Here is a 27494-nt window from a genome sequence, read left to right as displayed (position 1 = left end):
TTGAGCTCTCTAGAAGATTATTGGACAGTCTCCCAAGGGGTCCAATGAGCATTTAGCAGCCCAATGGATTGCCTGATTCCTATTGGCCAGGAGACAAAGGGGTCCAATGAGAGTTTAGTTGCATTAATTAATTACTTAAAGCTTTCACAAAAGGGGAAAGGGAGACACATGTCAGAAGGCTATCATTTATGCTCTTGAAATTCCATTGCCTGAAGAGGTGCAATAGGGTGTGAGCATGAGCAAATAGCAAGAGGGATCGACCAAGAGAGAGAGGGGGGGCTGATTTTCTCAAGGCATTATTGCATACACACTCACACTAGTCCATGTGTGGAGTAAGAAGAATCTCTCTCTCCTTCTCAAACTTTAATAGAAAGCCTATCACCTACTCCAAGCTTGTGAGAAGGGAGGCCTACACCAACAACTCTTGGCTTTGTGATGCAAATCCAACCAAGAGCCAAGCTCAGTGCATGCTCATTTTCTCTACCATGCTAATTACTAAGCTAAGCTATGCTAATATGAGTGGTTATGTGAGAATATGTACATCTTTCTCGTAAGACTCTCAATCTACTCTCATACCCCGCTAGCTCTCACCATCATCGAAGGTGTGTGAGGTCTTGGGTCTGAGACCGTGAGGGAATTGATGTTGTGTTTAATAAGTGTTTTGCTTATTGCTTGAAGTTTCCATCTTGAAGTTTCCATCTTCATTGCACTAGCTAGTATTGAAGGAACACAAAGAATTGTATTGTAAAATTTCTCTCTTGATGGGAGAAACAATAATACAAAGCCTTTTGGAGGGGGGACCGTCTCCATGTAAATCCGGTCCTCAACTATTGTCAATAGCTTAATTTCTCTGTCTTTTGAAGTATTGTTCATGCCATCTAACTAGGTGTTATGCTTTTTGTTGCTCTCTCCACTCGAGCACTCTTGTTATTCTCATTAGGAATCTATTCTAATGAAATGCTCACTATGTTCATGTTATTTTCTGCTACACACAAGTTACTAGGCCATTAAATGTTACATTGGTATCAGAGCACAAGGTTTCTCTTTTCTTGCTCAAGAAGGGAGGTCCTCAAGCTAGCTATAAATGGTTGTTATTATTAATTGCAAATCATTAAGTAGAATAGGGATTTTTCAGCCTTGCAGTGCGCCTACCTTCGTGCAGATAACGAGGCATCACCATTGAGAGCTATGGTCTTAATAGTGGAGTCCTATGGGGCTTTGCCTACGGCTTAACCACTATTGAGCTACTAGAAGCTTGACAGGAGCCGGTGTTGTTTTGGTGTTGAACGACCCTCTCTTCGATTCCTTGCAATTAATGGTATTCAAGCCACAGGTATAGTAGCTTGAGTGCTTTCTCTACAGGGGTAAAGAGGAGTAGCAATAGGGCTTGAAGTGTCAAAGTATACCTAAAAAATTTACACCTAAAAGTTGTTAGAATGGCTGACAATAGTAAAGAGAGTGAAATTAATGTTGATAACTTTGATTTTGCTAATGAGCAGGCTACTAATGATGCCCCAATGATTGTTAACTACCTTGTTTCTAGGCTTCAACAAGCCATGGGCAATCCATCCCTCCAAAGTGAAGTGCAACAGCAGATTTGTGCTCATGGGATTCTCCAAACTCCCCACCATGATGAGAGAGTACTTAGGAAGCCTCCTTGTGAGACTTCCAAAAGAGGCCTCTCTCCGATTCGGGGAGAAGAAGAGGATCCGTACGAAGGGCTTAGAAATTTGCTTCTTGATGACGCATCTCCTTCTCAAACGAGAACCCAAGATCCTCCATCGAAGGAACAAGAAAGAAGTGAGTCTCCTACCACCTCGACAGAGATGGCTCCACGAAGACGACGGGCTAAATTCTCTCCATCACCACCAAAATGGAGAAGACCATTGCACACTTCTCCACACCATAATTCAAAGAGGGATGACAAAAAGCAAGAGAAGAAAAAGGCAAGAAAGAGGACACCCTCTTCTCCATCTTCTTCATCCTCCTCCTCTTATGAAAGTGATGGTGAAGACAAAGAAGATGAAGGCAAGAAAAAGGCGAGAAAGAGGTCACCCTCTTCTCCATCTTCCTCAAATTCTTTATCCTCTGAAGAAAGTGATGGTGCAACATTTGAACCATCGAAAAGAAGAGGCCATAGGAAATCCTATGCCACGTGGAAGAGATCGTCCAAGCTCAAGAAATTCAAAGAGGGAGGAAAGAGCATCTCTTTTCTTACCTACGATGGCACCTTTGGTGCTACGGACAAAGTCTTGGCCTTTATCCAACAATTTGCTGCGGCGTTTGGAGATGAGGGCTTCACGGAGTCCTCTAAGCTACACCATGTAGCTATGCACTTTCAAAAGCCCGCCAGGCAATGGTGGTCTAGGCTACGGGCCAATGGTGAAGCTCCACGAACATGGAAATCTTTAAGAGCTTCCATTATGAAGCAGTTTTTGGCCACCGATGCCAAAGACAAAGTACTCACCGAATGGCGAAGCCTGAAGCTCTCTCCCTATGAATCCATTCACAAATATGTAGACAAGTTTTGGGACCTACAACTCAAAGCCACTGTCTTCAAAATTTTGGATTTTGGAGAGCAAAAGCAACAATTTTGTGCGGGCTTAACTAAAGAAATGGCGGAGTATGTCAACTCCCAAAGGCCACGCACCATATCGGCGGTTATACACCATACTGTGGTGGCTTCTTGAATTAATTTCCAAACATGGGCTAAAAGAAATTCTAAGCCCACAGAAAACAAGGGTTCCAATGAGCCTAAGGGGAAGGACAATGTCCAAAATTCTCCTAAGGGCAATTCCAACAAAGCTAAGGAGAAGGGAGTTTACAAAGGCAAAAACAAACTCTCTCCTGAAGAGCTTGAGTGTTATCACAAGGATAACCATTGTTTCAAGTGCAGCGAGCAAGGGTATGCGTACCATGCTTGTCCCCAAAAGAACACTCGCGATGAGCCTCCTAGAGCTACCTTGGTTGAAATCCAAGAGGAGGAAACTCACCACAAAGGATCTCCTCTATGCCATGCTTGGGGAAAGGTAAGAGAACATAATGCTTTTATTCTCTTTCACCCTGGTTCTACTCACAATTTCATATCCACAGAGTTGGCCACCAAGCTAGGCATACAAGCTTACGAGATGGGAGATGTCCTACCCACAGATGGTGCAAGGGACAAGAAGCTTCAGTCACTCCCTTAATCAGGAAATTGAGGCTCCATGTCCAAAGCTATGTGGACAAAGAGGACTTCTTTATCTCTCCTCTCAAGCATGAGGATGTAATCCTAGGGGCACCATGGTTTGATCACATGGCTGCCAATGTTAAATTCCCTGAAAGAAAAATCTACTTTAGGTTCAGGGAAAAAGATATGTACATAGATGCTAAGCAAATGGGTAACACCATACCCATTGTACATACGCAAGCTTTCAATAAGTCAATAAAGAGATCTATTTTTGTGTACATGATATTGGTTAAAGATTCTCAAAATGAACCTAATGTTTCAGCAAAAGAAAATATACACAATCACAAGGAATTATAGTTATCCAATTCTCTCAAGGGGTTTCAAGATGTCTTTATTAACGACATCCCTTGTGAGCTACCTCCTAACGAGGCAATGATGACCATGCAATTGAACTTCTTCGAGGAAGTTCACCGTCTAATAAATCTCCTTATAGAGTTTCTCAAGCTCAACAAGAGGAGATTATGCGGCAACTGCATGAGTTAGTTGAGAAGGGTATGGTTAGGCCTATCTCATCTCCATTTTGTTCTCATGTGTTATTAGTGCAAAAGAAAGACGACACGTATCGTATGTGTGTCAACTATAGAGCACTAAATAGGATCATTATCAAGAATAGGTTTCCCGTTCCAGGGGTAAAAGACCTATTTGATAAGCTACAAGGGTCCACCTGCTTCAGTAGGATTGACCTAAAAAGTGGCTATCATCAAATTAGGATAGTTGATCAAGAAATTGTAAAGACCACATTTCGCACTACGTTTGGTCTTTACAAATATATTGTCATGCCTTTTAGCTTGACCAATGCACTAGCCACATTCAACCGCTTGATGAAAAAGCTATTCAGGCCTCACCGAACCTTTACTGGAGTGTTCTTTGATGATATCATCATCGTCTACTCTAATTCATTAGACGAACACAAGAAACACCTCCAGGTAATATTTCAAGTCTTAAGAGAGAATAAATTGTATGTTAATCGAAAGAAAAGTGAATTTTTATTACAAGAGATTCAGTATTTAGGTCACATTAAATGGATCCATCAAAGTTAGAGGTAATAAAAGGATGGCTTAAACCAAGGAATCTTCATGAACTAAGAAGTTGTATAGGTATGTGTGCATACTATAGACGCTTCATAGAAAAGTTCTCACAAATCGCAAGACCATTACAGGACCTAACAAAGAAAAATGTTAGGTATACATGGTCTGCCAAGGAGAACAATGCTTTCAAAAAGCTTAAAGAAAAGCTTATCTCTCAACCTGTGCTTACACTTCCGAATCTCTCAAAGCCTAATGAGGTCCAGTGTGATGCTTGTGGTGATTGCCTTGGATCTGTTTTGCTCCAAGAAGGGCACGCCATAGCCTATGAAAGTCGAAGGCTCGACCCTAATAAGCAAGCTCTAGGCATATATGAAAAGGAACTCCTCGCAGTTCTACATGCCTCAGACCAATGAGAATTAGGCTAGAGTAAATCTAGTTCAATTAATTTAAAAACACCTAATAAAAGAACCAATAGGAATTAAGCTCTCTAGAAGACTATTGGACAGGGTCCAATGAGCATTCAGCAACCCAATGGCTTGCCTGATTCCTATTGGCTAGGAGACGAAGGGGTCCAATGAGAGTTTAGTTGCATTAATTAATTACCTAAAGCTCTCACAAAAGGGGAAAGGGGGACACATGTCAGAAGGCTATCACTTATCCTCTTGAAATTCCATTGGCTAAGCCTGGAGAGGTCCAATAGGGTGTGAGCATGAGGAAATTGCAAGAGGGGTCGACCAAGAGAGAGGGGGGGCTGATTTTCTCAAGGAATTATTGCATACACACTCACACTAGTCCATGTATGGAGTAACAAGACTCTCTCTCTCCTTCTCAAGCTTTAATGGAAAGCTTATCACCTACTCCAAGCTTGTGAGAAGGGAGGCCTACACCAACAACTCTTGGCTTTGTGATGCAAACCCAACCATGAGCCAAGCTCAGTGCATGCTCATTTTCTCTACCATGTTAATTACTAAGCTAAGCTATGCTAATATGAGTGATTATGTGAGGAGATGTACATCTTTCTCGTAAGACTACTCCTTCCTCTCAATTTACTCTCATACCCTGCTAGCTCTCACCATCTTTGAAGGTGTGTGAGGTCTTGGGTCTGAGACCGTGAGGGAATTAATGTTGTTTAATAAGTTTTTTGCTTAGTGCTTCAAGTTTCCATCTTCATTGCATTAGCTAGTATTGAAGGAACGCGAAGAATTGTATTGTAAAATGTCTCTCTTGATGGGAGAAACCATAATACAAAACCTTTTGGAGGGGGGACCGGCTCCATGCAAATCGGGTCCTCAAGTGTTGTCAATAGCTTAATTTCTCTGTCTTTTGAAGTATTTTTCATGTTATCTAACTAGGTGTTATGCTTTTTGTTGCTCTCTCCACCCAAGAACTCTTGTTATTCTCATTAGGAATCTATTCTAATGAAATTCTCACTATGTTCTTGTTATTTTCCGCTACACACAAGTTACTAGGCCATTAAATGTTACAGACTAGATTAAGAATGCTTCTCTAATTACAATGGATTAGCACTAGCCTTTTAAGCATGGGAATTAAGCTCAAGGCTAGACCATCCATAGAGTGAACACGAGAGAGAGAGAGAGAGAGAGAGAGAGAGAGAGAGAGAGAGAGAGAGAGAGAGAGAGAGCTCTCAAAAGTGGATCCTCAAGAGTGGATACTCAAGAATGAAGCCTCCTTGCATAAAGGCTTCCTTATAAAGGCTTGCACCACAATCCCTTCTACTATGGGTTTAAGTTTGAGCCCTGTAGCTAGCATATACAACTTTGGAACTCCCAAGGAGCCCAAGACCTTATACAAATGTGGATAGGAATTATTATGCACATCCATAGCATATCTCTCTCTTGATGCATAATCGGCGTAGCCTCTGTTAGCCGTTGCTAACACGGCATTCTTCAAAGTGAGGAGATGTTGTTCTCTTCCTCCCAAATTTGGTTCCACGTTCCATGGATATTTTTCTTTTGGATTCACCTACATCAAGTGATCCACTTACACAAGTAGAGATTGTTGGAGAGTTATGATAGTTATCCATGGTTCATATGTTCTCCCTTCAAAGGAAGATGTGGATCCATCTTGGGAGTCTGGCTCAAGACTAATTCCTTACAATTGTAGTGATTCCATGTGCATTCATAGTGATTCCATGTGCATTCAGCCAAGATTGGCAGTCTATTTGGTGGCTTCCTATAGCACCTTGTTCTTCTCTTACAAAGATTGGGTGCAAGGTCTATTGATCTTGCCGTATTAGCTATAGTCTCAGTATTGATGTGTGTTTCTTTTTTGTTGAATATATGTTCCCAATTCTCTTTGAGAGTGGGGTGATACTCTCTCAAGTTGCACTGCAAATAAATGAATATCAATTTTAGTTTCACTCTCAGTTCCTTCAGATACAGTTAACAGTTTGCAATTTCACTCTGGAGATGTGTTTGAATGAAGTTCCTTCATATACAGTTTGCAGTTCATCATTATACATGGTGGTTGGTGTAGGTTCTTTAGTTCTTCATCATCGAACATTGATTTCTTAGTAGCCTCAGTTTTCACATTCATTGGACTTCCTGTAGAAGCTTGGAGATTCTAGCATGTGGTATATGACTAGAGGTGTAGGTTTTCGATTGTTTCCTCAAGGAGCACTTTAGAGTTGGAAAATGATCTACATGCCAATAGTTTATGCCTTTACCCTTAGTTTTAATGCATTCTCTTGGAGCGACCAAGAGCATTCTCTTTTGCAGATGTTGGTAGTGGGACTTGTGAATCGGTTGAGTTGAGGGGATTCTTGACAAAGCTGGTCAGTAGACAGCATTGTTACTTCCCGAACGTCTTTCAAGGGTAGCGGTTGGATGGTATACTGGCCAAGTTGACCTCAAAGTTCTATAGCAAATATCCTTGTTCACAAAACCCTCTCCTTTAAAGTTGCATATTTCTCATTCTAGCTTCCTTGTCTGTGTTCCTTTCAAGGAGCTGAGAGGGGGTGTTAGAGTTCAAGCACCTCTCTGGATTCGTCAGGTCGGTCCCAATTTCTCCCAAGGACAGGTGTTACAGATAGAGGGTTGTAATGTGGTTGTGCCCAGCCACTATGAGGTCTCATATCATGTTGTGTTTAGCCTTGGGTTTTTGCTTGGTTCCATGGCCACATTGGCTTTTGTAGTCTCTCCTATTTTTTCCCATGAGCCCTATGGTCATCATGTGCCCTCTCATGAGTTCCTCATATTTCTTCCCCTTTGTTTTAAGGTCGTGGAGGTCTAGGATTGGGCAAATTGAGATTACGCCTACATATCTCGAGGGGTTCACTATGTGTAAAACTACCATATCACGTGCGTTCAAGACATGTTTGTGAAACCCCTTATCTGTAAATTTTGTTAAGAATATAATGTACCCTTTTTTTAAAATCTGTAATTTTTTTTCAAATTTGAAAAAAAATGTCCTTCTGTATATATATTTCTGTATGTTTCAAGAACTTTAAATACCCTTCTGTTGAACTCACATGATAGGTTACATTTTTCTTAGGTGACCTCCCCGGGCTACATATGCATGGGTTTTGGAAGGGAAGAAAGGGGGTGCGGGGATTGAGAGTTTTGGCTTCTCAAGTGAACTGCCCAATGTGATCCCACTATTTATTTTGGCTTTTAGATATTTATTTTACTTATTTGTCAAAGTCTAGGTAGGGCAATTTACTGAGGTTGGTATATATGCAACCCCTTGCCTCCATTGTACTATACATTCAATTATTCATTGCCAAGGTTGATTGGTTCAAGAGACTCTCTCTCTCTCTCTCTCTCTCTCTCTCTCTCTCTCTCTCTCTCTCTCTCTCTCTCTCTCTCTCTCTCTCCTTGTTATCTACGCTTTCGCATCGTCCACTTTGACATGGTATCAGAGTCGTGTTCTTGAAGAGATTTGGAGGTAGAACTGCACAGAGAAGAGCTTTTGAAGATCACCTTGTCGCTGGCAACCTGCTCTCTCGGTGTTTCAAAACGTTGCTGCTCAGCGGCATCGATGATCCCTACCACCTGCATTTTAAAACGCTGCCTTTCTCCCTCATTGCCAACAACCCTCCCTCACTCTCCACTCTTGATCCGACCCATTAAGGCTCCTTGTTGCTAGCACTTTCAACCGTTTCAAGTGGACTTTCTTGTGGAGTTGAAGTTGCAAGAGGAGAACTGAACAGCCTACTTGTTCGATTTTGGAAGGAACGCAAACGGCTTGCAAGGGGCAGTACAAGAGTAAAATTTGCGGGAGCATTGTTTTTTTGAACCATTTGGAGATTTTGCGGCTTGGTTAGTGCGGCCACCCTTGGAGTGCAAGAAGGATCACCAAATTTCTAGATCTTGCAACTTCAACATGGTACCCCCTTGCTCGAGCGCCAGTGAGACAATCAAAACGGCAGTAACTACGCTCATTTGAATTTGATCATGCGACTCTAGTTCTCACATAACAGCTTATGGGATATTGTCGACAGCTCGGAGTCCCGTCCCACGAGGGATCCCAACAACAAGTACACCCACCTTCAAAATGATGAATATCTCAAATCGTGTGTCGATTGGGATGCAGCTAATACGAAGGCAATGTCGGCCATTGCAGAATCTCTTACAAAGGACATTTCTCCAGCCATTCAAAGTTTGAAGACTGCCAACAATTTGTGCTTCAATCTCGTCGGAATGTTTGATCGGGATTCAATGATGCAAGCACTCACCCTTCTTGGATGCCATCCAATTTCCACGAGGGGGTTCCATGCAATCATTTCTAATGAAGGCTAAATTTATTCATGATCAACTATCAGCTATGAAAAGTGCATTAACAAGTACTTAGTTAGTTGCTTTGGTTCTCACGGAGTTGCCTGAGGTGTATGAAACGGTGTCTAGGAAACTTTGACTACAAATCACGAACGAAAGATGGAATTTGATGGTCTCATCTCTTTTCTCATTGAGGAGGAAGCCGTATTGATAACTCAAGGCAAAATTCAGATTTTTGAGATAGGTAGGGAAGTACTTGCTGCTTCGGATTCCAGAAAGAAGATCAAGAATCATTGTTACAATTGTGGAAAGCGTGGTCATTTGGACGAGGATTGCAGATCCAAAGGCAAACACAAAGATTTTACAAAGGACAAAGGTAAAAGCAAGCATCAGGAGGAAAGCAGTGATAGTGACTTAGGGAAGGACAGCAAAGCGGCTGCTCGTGTAGTGGAGTCTACACTAGCAAGGACTCATGCCCTCTAGTCACATGGAGACCAGTGCCACCAGTAGCTTCAACCAGAGAGAGGCTTGTGAGTGGAAAAGAGGGGCAAAGAGTGCTCTGTATAGTTAATTTGGACCCTTATGTTGGAGTTCAAGTTATCGGTATTTGAACCCATGGGTTGGAGTTCAAGGCACATGCATTTGGCAGGGAACCAATCATACGTATCTAAAACACTACGAATGAGTGCACCAATCCATTGTTGTTTGTCGGATCATGGATAGGATGTGTTCCACAGTTCATTATCTTGGAGTAATATTTTTGGATGTAATGTGTTCACAAATCATGAATGGGGATTCTTCGATGTGGTGTGGTCTACAGTTACATTTTCTAAAAGGAAATTGATGCTCAAGATGGCATTCTTCTAAGGTACAAAGTTGAGGGTAGCAAATCCGAGGTGTATCCAGCAAGAAGTTGTTGCTAAGGAGTCCGTGGTAGCTTCTTCATCGACTTGGTCTCACAATTTATATCCACTATGAGTTGCAGAGACGGTGTTAAGTTTTGGCATCTCAACTGAACTACCCAATGTGATCCCACTATTTATTTTGGCTTTTAGGTATTTATTTTACTTATTTGTCAAAGTCTAGGTAGAGCAATTTACTGAGGTTGGTATATATGCAACCCCAACATGCAATAGAGCCCAGAGGGGGGCGTCCGGCCTTGGGTGCCCCAAGGGGGCTTATGGCTTCAGGTTAGCCAACGTTTTGTTGTAGATCATCCTTTTTTTTTTCTTAACACAACAGTCCAGCGTTTTTTCATGGGCAACAGATGTAGTGATTGGAGCCCTCCCTAATGTCTCCTATAATGAAGAGATTGTTTTGTTGTGGACCAAACAAATGGGATACTTGTGACCGAGGGCCCTTATGAAATAGGAACTTCTTGAACCATTATCGTGCAAAACTGTAAGCTGCCGATGAGGGGTAATGATGATATCATTCACTAGATGTCATCCTCATGCTCCCCTACGATAGGATTTCATGCCCATTTTCCCTTCTTGAATCAATTTTTTTTTCATATAAAGGTCAAAAGTTGCATGAGTCTGCCTTTAGAAGAGCTTGTTTAAAAATTGCCCTTCTCTGACGAAGGGGAATAAAATAGGTACTTGCCAATGGAATGGAAGCACATTGAGATTCCCATCTAATTTAGAAAACACGGGCATGCTATAGTAACATAGGAGTCTCTTTAAGTCCATGTATTTCCAAAACTCTAGTGGAGAATGTTTTGACCTACTGAGAGGCTTATAAATAGAAACTCTACTAACATAGCTCATTGCCTTTTTATATTCTTCACCAAATGTGTAGCCAAGATAAAACTTGACTTGTAATTTCTTTGATATTTTGTCATTAGTAGGGCAAAATGAAAATATGCCCTTCCATAGAGAAGGGTCCTACTTCCAAGTGCATGTCTTCTGAAAGAATAGGGAGCCCTTCAAATCCTAACACTGAACTATAGCTAGCTATTTTCATGAGTCTGCCTTTAAAAGGGTTTGTTTACAAATGCCCTTCTCTAAGAAGGGGAATAAAATAGGGTACCTGCCAATGAACTAGGAACACGTTCAGATTCCCATCTACTGTAGAAAACACGGGCATGCTATAGTATTGAAGAACAAGAGAGTTTATGTAAAATAGGAGTCTCTTTTAGTCTCCATGTGTTTCCAAAACTCTAGTGGAGAATGTTTTGCCCTACGCAGAGGCTTCTAAATAGAAACTCTACTAACATAGCTCACTATCTTTTTATATTATTCACCAAACGTGCAACCAAGATAAAAATTGGTTTGTAATTTCTTTGACATTTTGTCATTAGTACGGAAAAATGAAAATGCATCCTTCCATACAAAAGGGTACTACTTCCCAATGCCCGTCTTTTGAAAGAATAGGGAGCCCTTCAAATCCTAACACCGAACTATAGTTAGCTATTTGAAGAGGTGACATTTTGCTTCGACTTTACAATGATGTGACTTTTCAATCTCTTACGAGTTTTGATACTCAAGGGACTTTGCACCTCCCCAGTACGTACGAACTTCCACAACAAATTATCTACTACCTTTGTCCCGCTTACATTCTATGGTTCAAGGGTATTGTCTCTCAATAGACATCTCCACATTGTGACAAAAAACATGAGAACAAGTGGTAAAGTCAATGCAGTACTACATAATTCTCCAAGGAGTGATATTGGGTAAAATGTAATGGTCTTACCACACAATTAGATCAAAATACAATTGGCATTGAAGGCATACATAGGATAATCTTACAATGCATCAAAAGTATTATACAGGCTTGTTTGACCATCACAAATTCCTCAATCATGCTATTGTTTTCAATGCATCACAAATTCCTCAATCATGCTGCCATTTTCAATTGTAAGAAGAAGACAACAGAAGATTGCATATATAAACAAAAGAAATTCATAGAACAACCTTTTCTTCATAGAATCAAAAGGAAGCTGACTTGTGCAAGTCGCCTAAAAATTAGGAGGACAAGACTGACATGCCAACAAAAAATGTAAGAATGACTCCATGTAGTCTTACAATGCATCAAAAGTATTATACAAGCTTGTTTGACCATCACAAATTCCTCAATCATGCTACTATTTTCAGCTGTAAGAAGAAGACACAAGAAGATTGCACATATAGACAAAAGAATTTCATAAAACAACCTTTTTTTTCACTTACATATATCAGAAGGAAGCTACATAGAATATGCAAAAAAGGTAAAAGACTAATTCTACAGGCTTATTTGACCATCATAAATTCCTCATCATGCTGCTATTTTCAGTTATAAGAAGACAAATAGATTGCAGATATCAAGAAATGAATTTTATAGGACAACGTTTTCTTCATTGACATATATCAAAGGGAAGCTGCCTCATCGCAGTTGGTGGTAGACAAACAAAAAGAGTATGACCCCACATAAAGGGTCGTGTCAGATGTATATGGTATAACCTCTTTCATTGAGGTCTCTTTACAAGGCACAACCTGTCTAACATACAAAAATATGTATGACCCCGCATGAATGAAAAACTCAAAAGGGCCATGTCACATAACCTCTTTCATTGTTATCCCTTTAAAGGGAAGAACATGTCTAGCATACAAAATGTGGTATGACCCCACATGAATAAAAACTCAAAAGTTGAGGTTCATCTATACACACACTTCCGCTTCGGGCGCTAGAGGAGCCAAAACCTGACAGCTTCTTCCTTTGGATCGCCTCTGAACTCTGCAAACAAAGTAAACATGATTAGTTACGACCTCACAAATTTTAAAACAGTAAAGCTGAGCTGCACAATTTTAAAGTAAAGTAAAGACAAATGCTTAGCCAAACTCGAGGATCTAAAAGTCCCCCCGATCCAAAGTTCCAAAGAGGTACAACAGGCTAAAGGAAGTCATGTCTATGAAACTAGGAACAACAAAAACACAAAGGAAAGTAGTACACAATACCGCCTCCCACAGTGACTCCACAATCAGCAGAAAGATATCATAGGTATATCCTCCATATAGATGTCAATGCCACACACCAACATAGAATCAAAAAGGAGCACTAAAACCATGGGTCGCAAACCTGATTATACGGTGAGTGTAAATACACCCTCCTCCTGGAAAGCTGTATCACACACACACACACACATACTATCACAAACTGCTGACATGTCAAGCCACTGAAGTGTCAATGGTGCAGCGGAAGATGCACTGAAGACAAGAACTCGCTTGTGATCCGATGGACACCTCGACTCCGATCTAGAACACCTACAATGCCACACACATGCACAAGGCACCTACGGAGAAGAGGACATCAGAGAGAGAGAGAGAGAGAGAGAGAGAGAGAGAGAGAGAGAGAGAGAGGGACCTGGGAAAGGCTCTCCATGCTAATAGCAAGCTACTCATACAAGTGACCAAGGGTGGTCCGCGGCATGCATCCGACATGCCCTAAGGTTCCTTTTAGTTCTTATGGAAGGGAAAACCTTCCGTTCTTAATGGAGAGTGCTATGATCACGAACAAAGTGAGTGGACACTGTGCGTGCAAGTGTATGAGACCAAGAGAGAGAGAGAAGAGAGATACGACATTAGAGACGTTGTAAAACCCTCCTCCAAAGACCCCACTCTCGTTGGCGAGAGTGGTCTACGATTGATTGCACAAACTGGTACAACGATGATGCATGAAACTGATGCAGGTCTGGGCTATGTCAACGATGACGACGGGGATGGCGAGGCCGACTATAGGGCTGAAAACTGAATGGTTTTACCTGCTGTCCAAAAACGCACAATGCTGAAATCTGCTGCGAATGGAATGCTGAATTTCGGCGCTGTTTTTATGCTGCTGGAAAACGCAGGTTTGGCTGCTAAAAACGCTGATGTCACTGCTGCGTTTTGGGCTGAAAACGCTGCTTTATCTGCTGCCGTCAATGCTGAAAAACGCTGAGAGGACAGCCCTGCTGGTGATGGTGAAAAACGCTAGATGCAAAGGGGGGATGCTATCCGGTATCTGCTGAAAAACACCAAGGCAAAGGGGGGCTGGCGATGATGCAAAACGCTAGGGCAAAGGTGGGCTGGCGATGATGCAAAACGCTAGGCATGTGTGAGGGAAATCGCCAAGGGTTTCTTGGAGAGTCTTGCTGAGAAAGAGGGGAACCTGTCGCCAACGGCCTGCTGTTCTCCTTGCTCATCTGTTGTTTAGTGCAAACCTTGGTTTGCTTATATATTTTCTTACCCAATTTGCCCTACCTACTTTCCAACAAAAGTCACTTAAATTGATAAGTGAAAAATGTCAAAAATAGGTAAAATAGGTAAAATAGGCTAAATGCACTGGAAAATTCCCCTAACTGATTCTAATGGATTCTAATGGGAATGCTTATGATCATGTTGTGTGCAACCAGAGGATATGCATCTATACTAAGTGACTGGGCATGCACGGTTTACGAATAGACTCACAAAAGTGCCAGATCACTTCTAATCTAGACTGACTGGACTGACGGAACCCTGTGATGCTATAGCTTGTCCACGGAGACATAGGGTTGGATGTGTCACGTGACATCTACCTTTCGATGTCTTTATCTTCAAGTTGATTCCCTTAAGGACCAGCGTGAGCAATACATGTACCATTTAATTGCCATCACCATTATAGGAGTATTGTCTGTCCAAGCAAGTATCAATTATGCAAGAGCTTATGGACCGCGCAACGGTCGGCTACAAACTTATGAAAGGGAAGCTAGAGTTTACTATTGAAGCAACTCCGGCAAACAATCAGATTTCCTAGCAACAACGACCAAACCCACGGGACTCTAGTGACAGTCAACCACAAAGGCCTCGTTTGACACAACATCAACGAGAAACCCTGTTACAAGAAGGCTGATGCTTTGAATGTTTTTCAAATAGGGCATACTTTCAATACATGTCCCCATAGAGCCTCCACGTCTTCAGAGAAACCTTCCGCTCCGACAGCAGAAAGATCCCCAAGGCCACCTCCGACTAAGAGAGCTAGACCTGTCATTGGACTTGTACTTGATCTTTATGGCATAAACCTCGAAAGTTCAAATGAATTGTGCAGAGCATACGGCAAAGTCAACGACTTGAAAGCCGTGATTTTCCTTGACCCATGCACTCTTCATGCAGATGGATTTTGACTACGATGCACAGGGTGGAGAACTTGAGGCCGAGCTAGCGACGGGCCAAACTCAAAAGATCGTTCCCCTTATTGTGCTCTTCTAGTGATCATTCAAGGATCCCATGGAAAATCCGATTTCCACATTATGAAGTTGGGCAATCGCAACGTTCTCTTGGGCATACCTTGGCACAACAAGAATAATGCGACACTCCATATCCAAAATCACACGATCACTTTGATGCAGAAGAGCAAGGCCGTCGACCTCAAAGCTTTGTTGTCCGAACAAAAACCCAAATGAATTTTCTAATTGCTTTGTATTTAGCTACTTTTTGAATTTTATTTAAGAAAGTAATGTCAGAAATCTGTTTGAAATGGATTGTATATGTTTTAAACCTGTCTTGGTGCCGATTTGAGATTTGTTTGACTCTAGTTTTAATAATGGTTTCAATGATTTGTGACTTAGTCTCGAGTGGAGTGATGCTCGATAATGTTTGAACCTCGGAACAACACAGACCAGGTGTATGGGAAGCGTATCGTTGTATGCTTGAAAACTTCGGAAAAACGCAAACCAAGTGTATGGGGAGCGTTTCATTATACGCTGGAAAACCTCTAAACGACGCAGATCAGGTGTAAAGGGAGCGATTAATTGTATGCTTGGCACCTCTAAACGATGCACACCAAGTGTATAGAGAGCATTTCATTGTATGCTAGAAAACCTCTAAATGACCCAGACCGGGTGTCAAGGAAGCGTTTAAGTGACGCACGGTGCTGTCTGGGGAGCATTTGGTTGTATCAGTCCTCTAAGCTCATGGCTCAAACCTTTTAAGCTATTTACGAGTGGCGTGACTAGGTAGTTGTTGACATGCTGACGTGGCACTCTACGGACTGCCGCAATTTGCACTGACAGTTTGCGAACATCGCATAATTTCAGCTTTTGCCCTAGCTTGCTTCTGGAGACCAGATGCTTTTAGGATCAGATGCTTTTGGATGTAAACTGCTTTTCATGGCCAAGGGCCTTTAGATAAGACCCATCGGCTCTCACTCTAGCATTCTACCTAACGAAAGATGCAAATCAAAGCCATGGGAGTTGTACTTCGGTAAAGCAATATAAAGAAATACTGAAAGGAGCCCCAGGGTTTGAGGCCAATGCTTTCTTGGGGGTGGAACTCCGTCACTCCACGCCTCATGTGCAGTGTGCAACATATCTCTTTAAATTTAATTGTTTTGAAGCGTCTATCAATCTATTCTTTTCCGTTGGCACGTGGTGCCCTCCCGTTACTGTCACGTGACACATCCAACCCTATGTGCCCGTGGACAAGCTACAACACGACAAGGGTTCAGTCACTCCAGTCAGTCTAGCTTAGCAAGTGTTCTGGCAATTTTGTGTGTGTGTTCGCAAACCGTGCATGCCCAGGCACTTAGTGTAGATGCATATCCTCCGATTGCACACAGCATGATCATAAGCATTCCAATCAAAATCCATCAGAATCCTTCAGGGGAATTTTCCAGTGCATTTAGCCTATTTTCCCTATTTTTAACATTTTTCACTTATTCACCCCTTGGCGTTTTTCATCAAGCATCGCCAGCAAAGACTCTCTCAGCCTTGGCGTTTTTCTTAGCAAGAACCATCGCCAGACCATCCCAGTCTGCTAGCGTTTGTCCTCCAAGAAGGCTTTGCAACCTGGCGTTTTTCAGAAGCTCTAGCATTTTCCAGATTTGCAGCCTCAGCTATAGCATTTTTGAACAGATAAGCACTAGCAGGTGTTCAGCCCTTGAAGCCCTAAAGACCAGCAGTTTTCAGCCATTAAGAACCAGCCCTATCAGCGTTTCTAGGAGCAGATTCTTCAGCCATTTCAGCCAGTAGAATTCAGCCTATCAGCGTTTTTGGACAGCAGATAGAAAGCCTCAGTTTTCAGCCCTTAGATCGGTCTCGCCATCCCCGTCGTCATCATCGATCTAGCCTAGATTTGCATCAGTCACATGCATTCACTTGTACCAGTTTGTGCAATCCATAGTAGACCACTCTCGCCGACGAGAGTGGGGCCTTTGGAGGAGGGTTTTACAACCTCTCTGGTGTCGTATTCTCTTCTCTCTCTATCTCTCAGTCTCATACACTTTCACGCACAGTGTCCATTCACTTTGTTTGTGATCATTGCACTCTCTCATTAAGAACGGAAGGCTCTCCCTTCCATAAGAACAAAAAGGAACCTTGAGCAAAGTTCGGAGTACTCATGTTGAGCAAAGTTCGACCATTCATTCCGTTGCACCTTACATTGGTATCAGAGCTTTGGCAGTGTTCTGTATCACTCAAGGAAAGAACCACAAGAATCACAAGATTTTTTTTGCTTGTTGCGGTCGCACGAACCCAAGTGTGCTTGGGCGTGCCGATTCCCAATCATGTTTTTGAAGAGTGACAGGAATCCCAAGAAAGAAGGGCTTGTCCAGCCTCCCCTTGTGCCTCTTTTCACTCATTGAGAGCGGACCGTGCACTTAGCGGCCGGCAAATCGACGTGAGGTGGGAAAAAGCAGCCTTGTCCATTCACTTTGTTTGTGATCATTGCACACTCTCATTAAGAACAGAAGGCTCTCCCTTCCATAGGAACAAAAAGGAACCTTGAGCACAATTCGGAGCACTCATCTTGAGCAAAGTTCAAACATTCATTCCACCGCACCTTACAGTTACGTTCGTCACAGAAATCTGCACCAAAAACTCGCATGATCACCAATCAGATTTGAGAGCACGCCATGGCTCTATTACCATGTCAAAGGTGCAACAAAAAAGGGTGAATTGGATAATGATTTCGTCTACAACCGTGAGCAAACCTCCTGTAATAATAGACAAACACTCCAAGTCGAGAATCTACCACAACACCAACACCACAAATAATCACTTCAAAACAATTCACAGTTCACAATTGATTCGACACTGGCCCGGCGGAGTTCCGTGCCTAGAGATATTGGCCCCAAAGACTGGCGCCCATTTTGGTATTTCTTTTTTTATTAATATGTGTTCAAAGTACAAGAGTGCAGGCAGGCGCTCACTCTCAGACTCTGCATCCAGATGCTCTGAGTTGTGAGAGGCCTGCTCACATATTTAAAGATTACAAGCGATCCTAAAAGTAGAGCCCAAAAGCTGAAAATCAAAAGCCCTGTAAAAATAAAGCAAGAGCTTTCCTTTTCTCTCTCAATCCATACTTGGCACAATAAAAGCAAAGCTTTTTAAACAAAAGCTCTCTCTCTCTCACTCTCAATTTGCGTAGAATAAAGCAATGCCCAAAAGTTGCGCCAGCTTCCGCGATTTGCGGGCGTCCGTACAACTGCCACGTGGCACCATTTCCGCGAATTGCGGGCTTGTCCGTACTGCAACGACGTCAGCATTTCTAGCCCACCATTGCCAAAGAGTGTGTGTGTGTGTAATGGGCAACCACGTCATAGGTTTGTGACATACCCCCCCCTCTTGAAAGCATTGTAATCGCCCTCGATTACGCCTGCAAAACAGACAGAGGCCATAAACTGTCTTAGCAGACACTGACTGTTAGTACCAACGCACTAGGAACACACATCTAGCACATGTACCAGTCAACAGTCACATCACACGACATCACAGGACATCACTTGACATCATAGAACATCACATGACAAATCACATTCAACATTCATTCGGATCTCAGACCATGATTTATCGGCAATGCAATTAGCAATCGCATCTAGATCCACTCAGGACCTCATAGATGCAAGTCCTCATGCCCTAAACACCCCTGACATTGCAAGCGACGTTTGCCAATGATCGGTGTAATGGCAACAACGTGCCGCTAGAACTACCTCCGCCTGTGGCCTCAGCCTGTCGAGCATAATTCCAAATCGAGCCGCCAATTCAAGAAGTTGGCCTTGGCTCCTTCAAAAGAGCTTCCTGATCTTTCCCTTTGCCCTAAAAGCGACAAGATTTGTACTTTCATTCATTTGATTTGGTTCGGGTCCCACGCAATGTGGTACCAATTCTACCTTTTTTGCCACGTCCCTCGGCTGCTTTGAAACATTTTGGCCTAATGTCAAGACAAGGGTCCTACGGGGCAAGGCCCAACCTAGGGGATCAGGGACCTAGGCCAAGGGCCGGTTGGATTAGTGCGGACTGGGGATCCGCTTAGGGCAACTGCTAGGAGCTAGCCTATATAAGGGGCGGTAGGGAGGAGGATCCCAGGTTTAGTTACCCTAGGTCTTATATTGGTATCAGAGTTAGGACAGAGAAAAGCTATGGAGGAGGGAAGGAGAAGGGTCGATTGGCTGCTGCAAGATTGCATGTCCGCTCTCTCTCTCTCTCTCTCTCTCTCTCTCTCTCTCTCTCTCTCTCTCTCTCTCTCTCTCTCTCTCTCTCTCTCTCTCTCTCTCTGGTCGTCAACCCATCATGGCGTGTGCAGCCATGCTTGGCAATCCGAGGTCGAAGCCAAGGCCCGTGTGCAAGGCCGCTTGCGACGAGGCAGGAACGAATTTTGAACTGCATGAAACTGGACCGCGTTGGGCTTGTTGGGTTCGCTACAGCCTGCACAGGCGTTTTCGTCACAGGACCATGGCCTGACGAGGTCCGCAGCAAGCGTTGGTCTCTGGTTTTTCCCCTGCGCAGCCGGCAACGTGTTGCCATAGCCAGGTTTGAGCACCGTTTTTTTTTTTCACATTGTTGGGCGCCCTACGGTGCCCATGAGCCACCCAAGGGCCCCGTCCCATTACCATAATAACCGTCCAAAGACGCATGGTCAAGGACAGCCTCAAATGGCAGCTGCAGCAGGACCTCACAATCGTGCGAAACCACATGGCCAAGGATAGCCGCAAGGGGGAGGATATCGTGCATGCAAAGGTTGTATGCTTGGTTTTTGGTGATTTTTGCTGACGTAATCCTATATCGGCAAAGATTGCATGAGTACAATACGGCAAATGAGATCCAACCTGGAGACGAGAATTTGATAAGAGTCCCAAAGCGGGCTAACACATTGATAATACGGCTTCATCTATACACGAGAAGTTTCAATCATTGCTTCAAAGTAGTCTTGACGAGGACATGGCCCTCTGCAGGAGAATTTTTCAAGGCTTCAATTGCTATTCGCAGAAGATCGACATTACCATCATATGGTGTTCGCCAATAGATCTGCCTTCACGATGATTATGAATACTTCAAACTGTTGGCAAGGTAAGGCCTGAGCACGAGTATAGAGCTACTCGGCATGGCCGCTTACCTTTGGAATTTGAACTTTGGATGGGGCTAGGCTCTTAGGCAAAGACGATCTTGATGACCGGTTTCAAGATCAAGGCAACTCGACCACATCGATCAACTAGAGTGCTTCGTTAGTCCGAGGGTAAGAGAAAACAAGAACCTCTAGAAGACAAAAACTTGGGGGCCTGGAGAGAGAGAGAGATAGATAGATAGATAGATTCATTATCGTCCTCGGAGGTCAAATATGACCCATGGGACCGAAAAACGGACATACAAAAGCACTCCTCTAACAAAGAGGGTGTCAAATTTACAACGGCTAAGGCAAGTGTGGCAAGACAAAAAACTGAGGGGGAAGAAAAGTTGTTGGGGATGTTTACAACAAAACTGCAACACATGTCACTTATGTGATAAAGGTGGCCATGGGAAAAACAAAAAGGGGGGAGAATATCCAAGAGAATACTATGGGGATTTTTGTGTCCGAAACTCCTCAATGATGGCTCTACCACCACGGTAGACGGCCCATTTACCTGCAGCCCGTGCTTCTCTTACTTTTTGCAACTCTTGTTTCTTCATCTTGAGTTGCATGTGCGTTAGAGCTTCACTAATCCAGATGGTTGTCCCCTTTAGAAGGTGAGTTTGTTTTAGGAGTGTTGTGCGGTCCTCTTTGGTTTTGAAGACAAGGCTCCCTTGGTTGGTGCCGTGGTCACGGTGTACGCATTTGATGGTCGAGGTATCAAACTTGACAGGTTGGATGGCCTCGTTAAGCTTGACTAGTGTGTCAGGAAAGTTGTCGCCCTCTTCCCACCAAGTGGAGGGCAAGCCACCAATGCGAACGGTCAATGCAAGACCTTCGCGACGGCGGCGCTCCTGTAAGCACTCCTCCACTTTGAAGGAGACAGTGGCAGCATTCTCTTGGATTTGAGTGGCTAATGAGGCCACATTTTGGGTAAATGTGTGCTCTACTTCTTTGGCCTTGGCTAAAATGCGATCTGTGTCTGCTTGTTTTTGGGATTCGAAAGATTGGAGTCGGGCTTCGAGGGTGGTGAGGCGCATTTTGAGCTCGGCATTCTCTACTTTCAACTCCTTGAGTTCGGCTTGGATGCGGTCCATTGGATCCACCCGAGGGGGGACGACAAAAGAGCGAGTACGTCTTGGTGTCGAGGGTACTCCTTTGCGTTCTGCCATCATGGAACTTGCACCACAGATTTTGTTTGTGTGGGAAACCTCCCTTGTGGAACCAACTTGATTGGCTCCAAGGGACTACAGAGGGTCGCAAGGTAGCGGGGTCGCACAGAGAGCTGGGATGGGCCGGCTGCAGAGCAAGGAGGAGTCGAGACTGCAGAGTGGCAGGGTAGCGGGGTCGCACACAGACACAGGGCGACCGCGAGTGCAGGGTTGGATCATTGCCTTGGCGAGGTTGGGCAAAGCTACCAAGCAGCCATGTGAAGCCAGGTGCCGCCCTCGCACCCAGCGGCTGCTGCAGGCAGGGTTAGGGTTCGACGAGAGAGAAGGGCTGCAGGGTTAGGGTTCGACGAGAGAGAGAGAGAGAGAGAGAGAGAGAGAGAGAGAGAGAGATGTATATTTCTGAATTCTTTCCAATCTAATTCATCACAAATATGAATGTGTTCATGATGCTCAATAAAAAGTCTACCAAGTACTACAAACCATCAAGTTTGCAATTCTTGAAGTTTAGTATGAACTATGCTCTTTTTTTTATCAGTAAAAGCATCAGAATTTGTAAATTTAAGAGGGAGAGATCAAAAGCCATTTGAATAGGTCAAAAAACTGAGAGTATCGGTGTCTCGAACGGAAAATGCCCTAGGTGTCAATGGCAGGAATATGACATTCCTCATCTGTTCAAAGCTTTGGGCTTTATTCCCTCTTTGGGCTTTGTTCCCTCTTGGAGTCGGTTAGTCTTAGGGAATTCCATAAATCAACTTTTGGAGGGAGAGATGCAACAGATTGTTTGGTTAAGCTTACCAAAGTCCATGTATGAGAGTTCTTTTTTCTGGTTTGAAGTTGCAGACAAGTTGAAGCTCGAGAAGTGTCGACTCTACAATATCAACAATCAGCACGATAGAGTCAAACGAATGATAATCGACACTAGAGTTGTAGATGCCAAGATGGTCGGACAAATTGCCAATGCTGAGAGACCTTTTTGTCAAATTGACGATGTTATTCAAGCCTTGCCTTGAGGTGTTTCTGATCCAATTTGAGAACAACTATTTTTGTATGCCTCTCTTCGGACATCAACTATGTAGCTTGGGAGTGTAACGTCCTTTTGGATATTGTAATATTTGAACTATGCTCTTGAACATGTAGTTTTGTGTGGCAAAGAACTCTATGACAAGCCTAGGACTTGAGACATGTTACAAAGAGGAAACCAAGATCCCAAGCTACCACTTGGGTGACAAAGAAAGAGAGAGACCATAATAGCTACTTAACTCCACATAGGTCTCCAGCTTGCTATCAAATAAGCCTGACCGATTCCCATTCCAGAAGAATGTAACATGTCCAAACTTCACTGTCTCGCTGTCTTAAGCGTCCAAAACGATTAATTTCTAAATATACTGCATAGCCCTCCTTGGCATGAGGATTAACAACAGAAAGTTGACTCATCAGGCCTTTTCCAACTGTACCTGCATGCGAAGGTTCGGAGTCCTTTCTTTGCGAAGTATTCACCAAATGTCCGGTCAATTTCGGGAGGGCTCACCAAGTACTTGCTAGGGAGCTTCAACTCACCATCATATTGAAGAATACCCGCAGAGTGAATTTTGGGCACACGCTCCCTATCAAAGTTATCAAAGTTTGCATACTTGAGAGCTTCTGCTAACATGATCATTCTGTCTGCTCTAAAGTTGAAGGTTACAAGTGCATCACCATCAACAATTGGACCAACAGATTTGCGATTTTTGTCCACAATCACAAATGGAGGATAGTATTGCTCATTGAATTTTTGAATATCTGCCTTCAATTGCATAAGAGCTTCTATACCACTCTTGAACTTGTGAGGAGCTTCTCTTAGAACTTGTGCATCCCAGCCTCTTTATACCACATTCCAGTCATTCTATTTCACAAAGTTCCAACAAAACTAACTCTTCAAGACTGCATTGCAGACCCAAATCAAACTGAAACAATCAACATTGACAATTCCTATTGATCTTGTCTTGGCTCTTAAGGTGTTTGCATGGATGCATTAAGACCCATATTGAATTCTTAGCAAGCTCTTTCAAACCAAAAGGCAACTGTCGGTATTTGGTAATCACAAGGTACGTCATAGAGATCCATAGTTACGTGCATACACCCCCCTTCAGATGCCAGTGAGGCATCCACTCCTTGTTGCCATAACTCTTCTAAATCTTTCTCGAGCAAAATATTGGAAACTATATATGCCATTTGAATGCTTCTCAAGCTGCATTCGCATTGAATTGAGATCGAACAAAATATTGGAAACTGAGTGTGTGTGTGTGTGTGTGTGTGTGTGTGTGTGAGAGAGAGAGAGAGAGAGAGAGAGAGAGATTTTTCATGAAAGCTTGTTAGATTTTTCTACCTAAGAGTGTTTGGGATATCGATCGTCGTGGTTCACAGGTGTACCTCCGCATAAATTGGATACCGATCGTAGTGTTTCAGAGGGGACCTCGTCAAAAACCACAAGGAGTTTTGTCAAGCTCAATGTTCATGATCATACAGGATGTCAATGTTATTAATTGTTTGTTGTTCCATTTTATGTTTTTTTTTTTTTTTAAACATGCAAGTCTCCTTGCATGGGGGAGTTTGCGCAGTCCTCCCCAATTTTTATAATACGAGGGAACGTGCCATTCCCACGACAACGTGCAATTTTTTGTGTGTTCATTAACTGCGTTCTCAGTGTCAAAAATCAAAAAATGATAATGCTTACTCACCGTGTGATTGAATGTCTATCGCCAATGCACTTCCTTACATCAACGATGTTGGGTATCATTGCTTTGTCAAAGAGCCTTGTACGTCCAAAAAGATCAACCATGCAAGTATAGTGTTCTTTGTTTGGTGCAATGTCATGTTTTTCCCTCATGTTATCAAAATGCATCTGACCCTCATCGACTAAACCTGAGTGGCTACATGCATAGAGCACATTGACATAAGTGATTGCATTGGGAGAAATGCCATCTTGCTGCATGCATTGAAAACAGTCCAGAGCTTCGTTGGCCCGCCCTTGTTGTGCATATCCTCTTATAAGTGCAGTACAAGAAACTACATTTAGGGAGAAACCCTCCCTCTACATTCGCTGAAAACACCCCTTAGCTTCCTGGCCCTGCCCCTGTCGGGCATATCCTGTAATCAGTGCATTCCAAGAGACTTCATTCCGGACAGAAAGCTGGTCAAGAACTTGTTGTGCACACCACACTTAGGATACATGTCAACCAAAGCATTGCCAACCACGACATCTTTTTGTAACAGCCCCTGCCTAACAATCTCATCATGACTCTGCTTGCCTATGATAGCGTTTTGCATAATGCCATATGCCTTCAAAACACAAGCATAGGTGACCGCATCCGGAGTGAAGCCCTCGCTTTGCATCCGATGAAAACAACCAAGCACTTCCTGGACCTAATCTTGTTGGGCATATCCTGCAATCAATGCATTCCAAGAGACTGCATCCCGGACATAAAGCTCGTCAAGAACTTGTTGTGCTTTGGAAAGTAAACTACACTTGGCATACATGTCAACCAAAGCATTACCAAGCACGACAGTTTTTTGCAACAGCCCCAGACCAATAAGATCATCATGAATTTGTTTTCCTGTGTCGACGTCTTTCAAAGTGCCACATGCCTTCAAAATGCAAGCATAGGTGACTGCATCTGGAGAGAAGCCCTCACTTCGCATCCGCTGGAAACATCCCAATGCTTCTTCGCCTTGTCCTGTTGGGCATAACCTGCAATCAATGCATTCCAAGAGACCGCATCTCGATCAGGAAGCTAAGAACTTGTTGAGCTTTCAAAAGTACACGACACTTGGCATACATGTCAACCAAAGCATTGCCAAGCATGACAATTGTAACAACAGCCCCTGATTGACAATCTCATCGTGAATTTTTTTGCCCATATCAATGTCTCGCATAATGCCACATGCCTTCAAAATGCAAGCATAGGTGACTGCATCTGGAAAGAAACCCTCACTTCGCATACAATGGAAACAATTCAAAGCTTCCTGGCCCTGGCCTTGTTGGGCATATCCTGCAGTTAATGCAGTCCAAGAGATGACATCTCGGTTGGGAAGCTCGTCCAGAACTTGTTGTGCTTTCCAAAGTACACCACAATTAGTATACATGTATACCTACGCATTGCCAAGCACGACATTCTTCTCCAACAACCTCTGACTAACAATCTCGTCATGAATGTGTTTGCTTCAAGGCACAAGCATAAGTGACCGCATCTGGAGAGAGGCCCTCGCTTGATGAGAAAAATGAAAAAGACTGAAGGCATTGCTGTAGATTGACATCCGAGGGAGTGGATACTGGTCGTGTACATGCCATGTTCTTGTCATGCTCGCATGACTTGTGGCAGGAGGGTTAAAAGCAGTAAAGGTTATGCAAGTTACTAACAATGCGCACCGACAATGACCTCAACACTTTGCATATGGAGGGCAAGTTACTAACAATGTGGTAGATATGACGTGGCATCGACAATGGCCTCAGCAGTTTGCATATGGAGGGGAATCAATGATGCCAAAGGAGAGCTGGATGCTCGTCCTTGTCTCACCTCTGGTGGCCTGCAAATCTGCAATGCGGCAGGGACCAAAGTTCTCTCTGGCACAAGTAGGCCTTATCAACTGGTTGCAATGTAGGCATTTGGCTTTTATGCAATCCTCCCATTTACCTTCTGGTGCTGTGGATGGAGAGGCAGGTATGGTTGACTGTGAGCTTGGCTCCACGGAAGCTTTGTATGTTGTACCTACCCCACTCGCCTCTTTCAATCTTGAGGTGTCACGTGTGCTGGTACACCCTATGCCAGGAGTTAAGCAATCCCTTGTGAAATTTCCTGCCCACAATGACATCATGGAAAGGTTTACAAGTAAAGACATGAAGAAATGTCCTTGTATGATGAAGCGCTCTCCCTGTAATACATTCAATCATCCCTTGGGTGATCATGTGCTCTTCATCTTCTGTTACATGTATGAATTCTGTTATCATCTTCAACAACATGAAAACAGCCCAGAGCTTCGTGACCCTGCCCATGTCGGGTGTATCCTGCGATAAGTGCAGTCCAACCGATCGAATTGCTGTGACTGCAATTTGCGAATTGCTTACTTCTGGCAACCTACAAAGTGAGCTGCGAGTTGAGAGAGAGCGCAATCAGAGAACCTGTGAACTGCTTGCTTCAGAGAACCTGCAACGGACTCCAATCAGAGAACCTGCGAACTGCTTGCTTCAGAGAATCTGCAACGAACTGCTTGCTGCTGCTGTTTTTGTTGGCGTAGCTTTTGGTAGCTTTTGCCCGTTGTTTTTTTTAGCGCTGGGCTATTGAGCGCTGCAGGAGCCACGTGGGCTGTTGAGGGGCCAAGGATTCAATTATGGCCACTACGCTAACGAAGTAACAAGCTCAAAGCAACTCGAACACCTCGACCAATGGTCAAAATGGTTGATAATTGTTCATCATTGGGACAACAAAAGCAAGGCACCGTTCAAACATCGATTGTTCCGATGGCAAGGCACACTGCAAGACACATTGGCTACCGTACTTGACAAGGTACGCAATTGATTTTTTGTTTATTCAGCATGAGCTTCATATCTATGGTTTGCACGTTGTAATGGATGTTGTACACTACGTTGTACCATTCAACACAGCCCATTATTTGTGATTGCTCGACAAGGTCAATTTTCCTTTGCTACGACATCTGTCTGTTAGCAGGAGTCTCCGTTAGCTATGAGCACAGAAACTCCATAAGTACTTATGTGAAGCAAGGCTTCAATTTCTACATCTTTCATTGAAGCTGGCCACGTTTGGCATATGCTATGAGCATACACAATGGGGAAGGAATAGGCAAGGTGTTTGCAGGTGGATTAAATTTTGCCGGTTATGGCCTTATATACCAGACGAGTGTATAGGACATACGAGGGCGTCTGTGCAGATATGGCTATGGGCCATTTTGGACTGAGTTTTTCTCCCAACTTTCATGACAATTGGTTGCAGCAACAACGACCAGGTTAGCCAAGTTTAAGTTTT

General features: G+C 43.4%; 1 protein-coding gene and 1 pseudogene across 2 annotated transcripts in view; both read right to left on the bottom strand.

The window, feature by feature from the left end:
• Positions 1 to 12292: 12292 nt before the first annotated feature.
• LOC147462409 (uncharacterized) overlaps positions 12293 to 27494 on the bottom strand; it is a 29619-nt gene continuing 14417 nt past the window's right edge. Inside the window, exons 2-4 of one of the 2 annotated variants that reach the window (XM_086483916.1) lie at positions 25011 to 25204; positions 24195 to 24923; positions 12293 to 12707 (exon numbers count right to left, since the gene is read on the bottom strand). In XM_086483916.1, the coding sequence (XP_086340042.1) occupies positions 24880 to 24923; positions 25011 to 25204 (238 nt within the window). In that variant the 3' untranslated portion in view covers positions 12293 to 12707; positions 24195 to 24879. Of the gene's footprint in view, positions 12708 to 24194; positions 25205 to 27494 lie in introns of both variants that reach the window. The other variant, XM_086483913.1, reaches the window with a different exon arrangement.
• Positions 20923 to 24173, bottom strand: LOC147462411 (2,3-bisphosphoglycerate-independent phosphoglycerate mutase pseudogene; annotated as a pseudogene).

The sequence above is a fragment of the Adiantum capillus-veneris genome, chromosome 2, assembly GCF_014529385.1.
Source record: "Adiantum capillus-veneris isolate H3 chromosome 2, ASM1452938v2, whole genome shotgun sequence".
Lineage (NCBI taxonomy): Eukaryota > Viridiplantae > Streptophyta > Polypodiopsida > Polypodiales > Pteridaceae > Adiantum > Adiantum capillus-veneris.
Note: the sequence above shows the minus strand (reverse complement) of the source record. Positions and strands in the feature narration are given on the sequence as shown.